This window comes from Arachis stenosperma, chromosome 5 (assembly GCF_014773155.1).
Source record: "Arachis stenosperma cultivar V10309 chromosome 5, arast.V10309.gnm1.PFL2, whole genome shotgun sequence".
Classification (NCBI taxonomy): domain Eukaryota; kingdom Viridiplantae; phylum Streptophyta; class Magnoliopsida; order Fabales; family Fabaceae; genus Arachis; species Arachis stenosperma.
In genome coordinates, this window is record NC_080381.1 from 126226819 (window position 1) to 126236801 (window position 9983).

A 9983-nucleotide genomic window follows, 5' to 3' on the forward strand; every position below is an offset into this window, starting at 1 on the left:
TAAATAACCTCATATTCGACTTTTGTTGCTCAACGAAACGTATATATTTTTAAAAGTGTTATTAAATATTCTATCCCAAAAATTTAAACGGTTGGGCTTGAAGTGTGAATTTTGGCTAGGCATTTTCTCAATTTTTGTTTGTATTATTATTATTATTATTATTATTATTATTATTATTTTGGAATAATAAATATCAAATTCAAAATTTTTTTGGTAATAAAAACCGTACATACTCCAAAAGCTTAAATAGTTAATAAAAGTACATACATACATGATTATATCTAATGATACATTTTTGAAGAGTCTGAATACACGTTCTAACTTCAATAAAATATTCGACTTTAAACTTACTTCTACTTTCAAATAATACAATAAAAAAAAAACTTACTCCATTGGGGTAGCACTAAGTTGCATGCCTATAAATCCCCATCCTCATCCATTGACTAATCCTCTTGATATCACATTACAAGTCTCTTTCTTTTCTACTTCTCTAGGCTCTGTATGTCACTTCCATACTTTGCTGGTAATCTCAAGAAAACTACAACAACTAGGTATCTTTTTTATTTTATTTTTTTTTTCAGTTTGTCTTTTCAGTCCCATGTTTGGTGAATTAATCATATTGAAGAGTGTTTTTTTATTTTGGTTCAAAGATCATGCAGGCCTTCAAGATAAACGAGAGTAAGATCCTAAAAAGGATACTTAGCTTCGATAGTTCCAAAGGAGATTATCAGAATCCATCACTAGCCAAGAAGGGAACTCATCATAATTTAAATCAATCATCTCAAAACTCAAGAACATGCTTCCATCATCACACCAAAAAGTATGAGATATTGTGTTGGCTTGTTCTAATTATGAATTATTATATTTTACAATTATCATTCAAAGTAATCATATCTAATAATCTTTATGCTATTCTGAAATAGGATCTTTGTTGGTTCTTGGAATGTTGGAGGAATCCAACCGCCAAAGAATCTGGACATGGAAGATTGGCTAGAAATACAAAATAATTTTCCGGATATCTATGTTCTAGGGTAAGTTTCATAATTGTTTTGGATTAAATATTTAGTTTTACTTAATTCATAGACTAATAGGTGATGTGATCAACAACTTTGTTATACAAGGTTCCAAGAAATTGTGCCTTTGAATGCAGCAAATGTGTTAGGACCCCAAAACCGAAGAGTTTCAAGGAAATGGAATTCGCTCATCGGCGCGGCCCTTAACAAAAGAATGCCAACCAAGAAAGGAGAAAGAACAGCAGAGCCTCAAAAGGTGTATCCCCTGAAGGATCAAGAACAAGTTTGTGTAGAAGGTGATGTTGGACAAGATTTCCAATGCATCATAAGTAAGCAAATGGTTGGAATGTTTGTCACAATTTGGGTTCGATGCAAAATCTATCGATCCATCCATCACTTGAGTGTTTCGTCGGTTGGATGTGGAATCATGGGTTGCTTGGGAAACAAGGCATGTATTTTGCAAAATTGTATATGCTTGAGAACTTTTTGATATGCAAGTTTTGAAAAATTTTATACATTGTTTCTTAGAGTGAGTTCTTTTTTTTTTAACCTTAAAAATACAGGGTTCAATATCAATTAGATTTTGCTTGCATGAAACAAGCTTCTGCTTTATATGTAGTCATCTAGCTTCCGGTGGAAAAGAAGAAGACCGGAAACAGAGAAACATCGATGCGGCCGAGATTTTGTATCGGACAAGCTTCCCTGCTGATCCTCTTCATGATATGCCTGAAAAAATTATGGATCATGAGTAAGTTTATTGGTTGAATTCATTCAATAAATGAAGTTCAAAAGTGAAGCTGTGGAAAAAGAATGAGCCACTTAACAATGATTATGTAGTATCACTATGTTGGCTTATTGTTCAGCAGCAAGAAGAAAAACGTGTAAATTAGATTGACCTCTCATGTAATTAAACAATGAGTAATGGTACGAAGCCAACTTTTTTCGGCCAATATCAGCTAATTTTTTAAAATTATTTTATTTATCTTAAATTTTTAGATCCTAAATTATAAATCATTAATTGTAAATTCTAAATTATAAACTCTAAAGTCCTAAATCCTTTAAGAAGTGAAAATTTTTATAATTAAAAAAAATGTACTAATATTAACTAACTAAAAATTGGTTCCCTATACTTTCTTTTAAAGAATATTTTACATGACACTTTCTATTTGTAAAAGTATGTACTAATTTCTCCAAAATTTAAGGCTACATAATATCTGATTGATATACTTGACCTGAGAATTTCTCATGACTGAAAATTGCATAGCTATTTAGATTTGAGAACTTTATAACACATTATAGTCACCAAAACACCATGTCCAAAACAACAACAAAAAAAAAAAAAAATAGTCATCAAAACATGAAGTTGATCTAAAATGTGTACATATTTTTTCCATGCAGCCGGATAGTGTGGCTTGGGGATTTGAACTATAGGATCTACCTGCCAGACTTTGCAACAAAATCATTGATCAAGAGAAGACAATGGGAAACCTTGTTGAAACATGATCAGGTAATTAAGAAATACTAAGTTTTCGCATTAATTAGTTATATATATATATAGAACAATAACAATAATATAAATTCATCAAGATTTAAAACTCTATTCTAAATTATAGCTAAAGATGGAGCTCACGGAGGGTCATGTATTCCAAGGTTGGCATGAAGGAGCTATAGAGTTTCCACCTACCTACAAGTACCACCCTAATTCTGAAGATTACATTGGGTGTGGACAGAAACAATTGACCAAAAAGAAGCGTGCTCCAGCATGGTAAATTGAAGAATTTTGATTGGCTTTTTAGTTTTTACCTTTTTTGGGTTGGGAGCATTAAATTAAAGAATTGGAAAATTTGCGTTTAGAATTTATTGCTTTATGAATGCATCAAGAAAGCCAAAATGACCAACAATATGAAAGATTCTTGTTACCATATATTGTATTAGAGAGTCCAGTTCATTGTGCCCTACTTTGTGTGTGTAAATCCAAAATGTTTAACACTTTTGCTCCCCTAAAACTGGTTCCATAATATCATAATTTTTGGGAAGGTTCGCAAATTTTTCAACTGTGATCTCAATCTTGCTTTTTCATGATATAACATTATATATTGTAGTATTTCTATGAGGAAGAGTAGATAGATGATGATCTAACACAAGAAGGATTACAGGTGTGATCGAATACTATGGTTTGGAGAGGGAATGACGCAAAGTAAATACAGCAGGAGTGAATCAAAACTCTCTGATCATAGGCCTGTTAAGGCATTGTTCAAAGTTGAGATCAAGGTGGCCGAAAACTCTACTTGATTCAAAGATTTACAAGGGCAATTTCGTCCAAGAGATTTTGAAGTCTCATTGTTTACCATTCTTGAATTAGGTTTTTAGAATTCTAGGAAGGTATTCATGTGAAGGCTCAATTCTTTGTGAGACGTATTTAATTTGCCAATAAAAAAAATGTTTTTCTTTTCTTAGAGAAATTTGTACAAGTAGATGTCAGAATTATTTTGACAAAATACATGAGTAGTTGATGAGTCATGAATGTGATAGTGTTGCATAAACACTAATGAAAGAAAATGCCAATTGTCAAACTTGTATTTCATAACATTTTAGTTCTTATCATTTTCCCCTCATTTATTAGAGTACACATTGATAAGCTATGAACATTATTAGGGAAAAGGCGCATTTTGGGACAAGAACAAATCCTTCAACTTATAGTTGAAGGAACAAAGCAAAACTTCTCTAAAGATTTATCACAGATTCACAGCCTAACTTGCAATCAAGTTAGGTAAAAAAAACAATGATAGTTGCAACTCATTCCTTGTAGTCTAGTATTTTTATTTTCATTTAAAAAATAAAATAAAACTTGAGTCAAAAAGTTTAGTAATATCTTAACTTTGCAACCCTTTTTATTTAAGGGCATATAAATATTATGGAAAATGCTAAACATCCGAATCTTTTACTAGAAACAAGAAATGTAGGGTCAAAATAATGTGAATAATAATGTTTGGTACTTTAATTGTCATGCCATGCACGTAAAAAAAACACACACACTGCAGTCGCACCATAATTTTAATGTAGTAGCATATCAGATGTTTCGGTTAGAAGAATTTCTTGTGTCTAAAACTGCTTCATGTTCAACTTCATACCAATTACCCATTGATGACCCTACCCAAGGTTTCTGACAGTTCAGACACTGATTTGTACAAATCATCAAGGTCACAATCTTACAACCCACCTTTGACGTCATTTGGAAAATCATATTTTGGCAATTCAGAGAACATTTTAGTAATTTATACTATATATCAACAAAGTACCCACCATTATGTCAATTCAAAAACCAAATTTGAATCATTCCAAGTATGTAGCACTTGCAACATAGTAGCTATTCATCATCATCCTCCGGATCAAAATCCTTAACCTTCACATCTGCATCTTCTCCATACTGGATGCAGTTGTCGATTTGGTTCAACACATATTGGATACTGTAATGAAGAAACAAATGAGTATATTACAAAATTGGTGTTACTATAGGTAAAATTATAGGAGTCAGTGAGCTGTAAAACAACTACTATGTCAAAAGGTTTGTACTATGACAGGCAAAACGGTAGATAGGCACTAGAGTTTACCTTCTTTCCTTCCTCAAGTCCAGTGGTATAAAACTCACCATGCTATAGTTATTTACCTGTTGCATGATAAACAAATAGATTATTAAATAGAAACCAACTATTGCAAAAGATGGGGGAAAGAACAAAAACTAAATACTGTAAAATTGAATCAATCTTCATCATAAGCCTTAACGGCAGGACGAAAATCAAGAATAGCTGTTACAAAATGGAAGTGACAATTGCCAAGATGGAGTGAAACCTTCATTCCTTTTTAATTTTAGGTCCAAAATATGGAGCCAGCAATTTGTTCCAATGTTCTTTGCACAAAAAGAAAGCAAGAGCTATGTCCTAATGGAAACAAAAACCCATAACAAACAATGTATTCTACACAAGTCCCTAATTCCAGATGATAGATGTTCATGTCCTGCCTAAAATCACAATTGTTCATGTCCCACCTAACATGTGGGAAGAAAAAACATCAAATTAAATGCAATATAAACATGAAGGACCAATTTAAACTAAAACTACAGGAATGTTTGATATGCCTTAACATTTGTGAGTAAGTTTTCCTGTCCCAGAAACTCCGATACCTTAATATATTATCACATACAACCTCTTCCATTATTCATCCTCTTCAATGTTCTCCTAGATTCTAGGCATAAAGTTAGATCCTCCTGTCTAGTTTGCTTGAACTATAATAGTGCACATCCTTAACAATATCAAATTGGCAAGGAGGGGTGAAAAGCGCATATATTTTTAAGAATATTTGGATACCCACCAGTTCAATCAAAGCTTTATTAAGCTTCGCAAACTGAGGACCCATTCGTTGATTCAATTCAGACAGTAAAAAAGTAGGCTCTGGATCCAAGAACCTAAAAGAGAGAAAAAAAATACATAGATTATGATTAAAATGAATGTTATTAAAAGAGATTAAGTAAAAGGATTTTGTATCAGTAATTACTCTTCAAGATCCTTTTTGTTAGTCACAAGGTCCATTTTTGATAGGATATTCACATGTGGTAATTCAAGTTGAACCATTGCGGAAAGGCAAGCCATGCACCCACTGATAAATTTTGTCACATCACTCATGAACTGGAATCATGTAAAATCGTTAGGGTCAACAAAGGTAATGATAATAACAATGAATATCAAGGAATGTTACAGAATTGATATATCAAAAGGAAGCAAAGCTGGGTATATGAGCAGCTGCCACAAACCTGTGAATCAAGCAAGTACACAGCACAAATGTTGAAATTTTTACGTTTCAAATGTTCCACAAAATTCTTGAGCACAGGCACATGTGAATAAAGTTCTATCTGGCCTGAAAAACAATAAAAGGTTGAGTTGATTTAACAGTATTTATCAGGTCAAATTTCAACCACACAACTTATAGATAACAATTAAAAGAAATATAAACAAACTAGCAAATCAATTTCTATTGTTCAAAAAGATCATGTACTAGCTACTAACTCATGCATCATGCAACTGGATTATACCAATATTACCACTTCACAATGAAAATTTTGTGGTATTGTAACATTTGCACCCTACTTTGACAGAAATCGGAAAGTGCCAAGGGATAAGCAAGAATACCAGGGCAATCAAAGACCAGGTAATCATCATCTAAATAGTTGTCCAGCTCTTCCTCAAGCCAATCATCGAGGTTATCTTCAAGGTGTCTAAATAAGATTGCTAAGGCAACACGGTTTCTAGCAAGTTTTTAATGTAGCAACTAAATGTAAATAAACAGCAAAATAGTAAAATAGCAAAAGATGAAGGTCATTTATACTAGCAAACAAAATCTCTGCCTAACTCAGCATCGCAAAAAGCAATGATACAGGCTTATTATTACAGAAAAAGTTCGTAAAGAAGATGAAACAAAGAAAAGGATACTCCATGCAGTACATAAGACCACCATTAGGGCCTAATCCAAGCTCCTCCATAACATCTTCCAGGGAAATCAGTTCCCTTATATCTGCAAGCATGTTAAACAAAAGCGTTAAGTTTCAGAAAACAACAAACTGAACCCAGAAAAATACTAACTACAAATAACACATTTACGTTACCCATTGCAACAGGATAGTCAAAGTTTTCAGCGGCAGGGTCCAGGTTCACAATATTTATTGTACGCCTTGCAGCTACACAATGTTCATACAAACTCGAGCAATATGTTGACTAATAGAAAAAACAAAAATAAACTCTCATGAGTGTCTTAACCGGTTTAAGAAAAGTAAAACAGCATGTAGGTCTGTAGTTCAACAATATAAATGAGGCAACAACAACAATGAAAGTTCACCCCAACAAGGCTGGGTCAGCTACACAAATTAGAACTAGCTCATAGTTGATAGCCCTCCTAATTTAAACAATAAATTGGATTCCTATAACTGTGACTGCAGCCATAATACCGTTGTGGTGCTCTCTGCAACCTCATTGCAACAGCAAATTGTGGCTATATTGACCATATTTCCCCGCAATTACAGTAACAACAATGTAATCACAATTTAGATACTATGAGTGAAGAAGTAGAACAAATGAGGTGACACAATAAAATACCTTGCCACTACCAGCTGGACCTATAACAAGTTGTGCATAGCCCATGATGTCCTCGTATCAAATTCCAAACAATTTTCCCTCTGAAGCTCAAGCAGAAAGACAATTGACGGCGCGAAAGGAAGTAAGAATGGCAACAGTAATGTAAGCAGAGCACCAAATAGCAATGGCAAACAACAATTTCAGGAGATCAGAGTAGTCCATAAACAAACAAGGCACTCCCAAAGACAGTACACAGTACCAGAAAACCTGAATATAATATCAAACACCAGAACTAAATATGAACAAATCAAATAATACAAATAACAAAAGGAAAAATAAAAGCTTCTTTCCCATATTTTGAAATTCGCAAAGCCTAGTTTTCTAGTACAGAAATCAAATTCAGAACAAAAACACAAGCAACACAATCAAGCTTTGGCACAACCACAAAAGCAAATGGATTAAGAAAAGACCCAACAATAATAATAAAATGTAATTAGCGGCAATGCAAAATAACCGTAGTTTAGCGCTCTATGCACAAACACTGAACTTATTTACACACTGTCAAATTAGGGCACATTAATGACCCAATGAGCAGCAAATCAAAGCATAGCAAATGTATTATTATTTCTACAATTGTATCCGTAGGCAACATAAATTTGTTCAATGATGGTAGCAGAAGTTAATTAAAGCATACAGGTTACAAGGAGGGGGAAAATGAAAAGGAACCGAGTCTTGAACATATTAAGTGACTAGTACAGTAGATGCATGAAGAATGAGTTGAAGTATGTTAATTTTGCATTGTTTATTGGAACATCCGAGAAAATCCATCATGCTCATTGAAGAAGCTAACAGACAAACCAAAAAAAACGTGTTACTTATGCAGATTACAACTCTCAATACCATAAGAATATAACAAATCCATTGCAGTTCACAAAAAAGAAAAATTTAGGGGGAAAATGAAATTTGAAACTCATTCACACTGACGGCAGAGGCCACGGCGGCAATTGCGGCCCCTTACCCTGTTTTGCTCCCAATCAATCCGCTGCCCTAGTGTACTGGAGGCAGGGTAGACGACAGAGGGATTGAGCTGTGTCCCGCCGCAAGGTTGCGAGAACCGAACCGGTCAATGAACCAGTAAGATAACTGGTTCACTGGTTCAATGGTTCGACCGGAGTTCAACTGAGGTTTAACTGGTTTAATTAAATATTCATTAAAAATTTAATATATAATTTCAAATATTTAAATTTGATCATTTCTAATCTAACCTAATGAAATCCAAAATTTCAAAATTTACCATAATGTTCTACAACCAAAAATAATATTAACAACAAAATTTTCAACTAAATACATGCACTAATCATCACTAATCAGTAATCATCAGAAAATCAGCAACAAGCCAACGATATATCATCAAGCAACAACATCATCATCATTTCAGAAAATCAACAATTCAGAATAAGCAAACATTAACAAAATCAACTCAGCAACTCAGAATTAAACCCAGCAATTCACAATTAAACCCAACTCCAATTCAGAAATAAACAAAGGCACTAATCATCGCTAATCAGTAATCATCAGAAAATCCACAAGCAGCCAACAATATATCATCAAGCAACAACATCATCATCATTTCAGAAAATCAGCAATTTAGAATAAGCAAACATCAACAAAATCAGTATTATTAACTCACCAACTCATAATTAAACCCAACTACAATTCAAAATCAAAGGCACTAATCATCACTGATCAATAACCATCAGAAAATCAACAAGAAGCCAACAACATATCAGTAACAATATCATCATCATTTCAGAAAGTCATTCTAGAATCATAAATCAACCATCAACAAGATTATTCCAGTTTCATAAAATAAGTAAGAGACTATGTACTCATTCACAATTTTAGAAATAATGAAAATTTTAATGCCAAGTGTAATTATATTTGTCCTGCATCTGTCTGCTTTCGAGTGAAGTGATTTGCATCAGCACTTAGAGTGCTTACTGCTTACCGGCGGCGAGGAGGAAGTGGAGTGACGGCGACGACAGAGGAGACGGCCACACCGGCGAACAGAGAGAGAGAGAGCACTTGAACAGAGGAGACGGCGACGGCCACAGAGCTTCCACACGACGGCGAGGGAGCTTCCTACGACGGCGACACAGCTTCCTAGGACGGCGACGGAGCTTCCATGGCGCGACACCGGCGAACAGAGGAGAGGAGATGCGGTGGCTGTAGGTTCCGCGGGGCTGTGGGGCTGCGGGGGTTGCGGTGGGTGCAGCGGCTGCGTGCTACGGGGCTGGGGGAGATGCGGTGGCTGTGGGTTCCGCTAGGGTTATTTTCTGTTCTTTCAATTGAGTTTTTGAGAGAGGAGAGGAGATGAGTGGAGTGTGGGACTGGGGGGTCTGGGCTTCAGAAAATTTAGGGTGTTTTTTTTTGTGAGAAAATGACAAATAGGTTCTGATCTTTTGTCCGGCCGACATTTTTGTGACCATTGAAAAATATTTTTAAGTCTCTGATCTTCACAAAATTTGGACGGATTAGTCCCTGATGGAGGCATTTGGACGGATTAGTCCCTAACGGAGAAATTTGGACGAAGGGACTGATCCGTCCAAGTTTTGTGAAGGTCAAAGATTTAAAAGTATTTTTCAATGGTTAGGGACGAAAATATCCGCGGGACAAAAAGTCAGAGACCTATTTGCTATTTTCTCTTTTTTTTAAAGGTCAAAACGCGCCGTTTTAGAGGGGTTCTCAAATCGGCAGACCTCTTTAAAATCGGCCGTTACTCCAATTCGCCAGTTAACCACCGATTTAACCAATTTTTTTATCAGTTTTTTTGTTAAGTGATTTTTGA

At 34.7% G+C, this 9983-nt stretch overlaps 2 protein-coding genes across 4 annotated transcripts; one reads left to right on the forward strand and one right to left on the reverse strand.

The window, feature by feature from the left end:
- The first annotated feature begins 459 nt into the window (after positions 1-459).
- On the forward strand, positions 460-3526 carry LOC130982827 (type IV inositol polyphosphate 5-phosphatase 9-like). The gene is made up of 8 exons (XM_057906934.1): positions 460-551; positions 651-820; positions 924-1031; positions 1122-1461; positions 1577-1761; positions 2412-2520; positions 2627-2778; positions 3170-3526. The coding sequence occupies exons 2-8, from the start codon at positions 654-656 to the stop codon at positions 3303-3305; spliced, it is 1197 nt and encodes a 398-aa protein (XP_057762917.1). The 5' UTR covers positions 460-551; positions 651-653; the 3' UTR covers positions 3306-3526.
- A 433-nt stretch (positions 3527-3959) lies between these two features.
- Positions 3960-9520, reverse strand: LOC130982904 (GPN-loop GTPase 3). 3 transcript variants are annotated; one of them, XM_057907039.1, is made up of 10 exons: positions 9144-9520; positions 7157-7236; positions 6670-6778; positions 6497-6578; positions 6197-6282; positions 5821-5924; positions 5565-5695; positions 5382-5475; positions 4625-4680; positions 3960-4480 (listed from the first exon to the last, which is right to left on the reverse strand). In XM_057907039.1, the coding sequence occupies exons 2-10, from the start codon at positions 7199-7201 to the stop codon at positions 4381-4383; spliced, it is 807 nt and encodes a 268-aa protein (XP_057763022.1). In that variant the 5' UTR covers positions 7202-7236; positions 9144-9520; the 3' UTR covers positions 3960-4380. The 3 variants fall into 3 exon arrangements, with proteins under 3 accessions (XP_057763022.1, XP_057763021.1, XP_057763023.1); XM_057907038.1 differs by having other exon boundaries at positions 7157-7402; XM_057907040.1 differs by lacking the exon at positions 9144-9520 and adding an exon at positions 8154-8388.
- Positions 9521-9983: the final 463 nt, after the last annotated feature.

Excerpts from the sequence above, each read along its gene's own strand:
- LOC130982827 (XM_057906934.1), top strand. The coding sequence starts at position 654 with ATGCAGGCCTTCAAGATAAACGAGAGTAAGATCCTAAAAAGGATACTT. Across the intron at positions 821-923 it reads TTCCATCATCACACCAAAAA|GATCTTTGTTGGTTCTTGGA; the intron begins GTATGAGATATT and ends ATTCTGAAATAG. Across the intron at positions 1,032-1,121 it reads CCGGATATCTATGTTCTAGG|GTTCCAAGAAATTGTGCCTT; the intron begins GTAAGTTTCATA and ends TTGTTATACAAG.
- LOC130982904 (XM_057907039.1), bottom strand. The coding sequence starts at position 7,201 with ATGGGCTATGCACAACTTGTTATAGGTCCAGCTGGTAGTGGCAAG. Across the intron at positions 6,779-7,156 it reads GTCCAGCTGGTAGTGGCAAG|TCAACATATTGCTCGAGTTT; the intron begins GTATTTTATTGT and ends TTTTTCTATTAG. Across the intron at positions 4,481-4,624 it reads GACTTGAGGAAGGAAAGAAG|TATCCAATATGTGTTGAACC; the intron begins GTAAACTCTAGT and ends TCTTCATTACAG.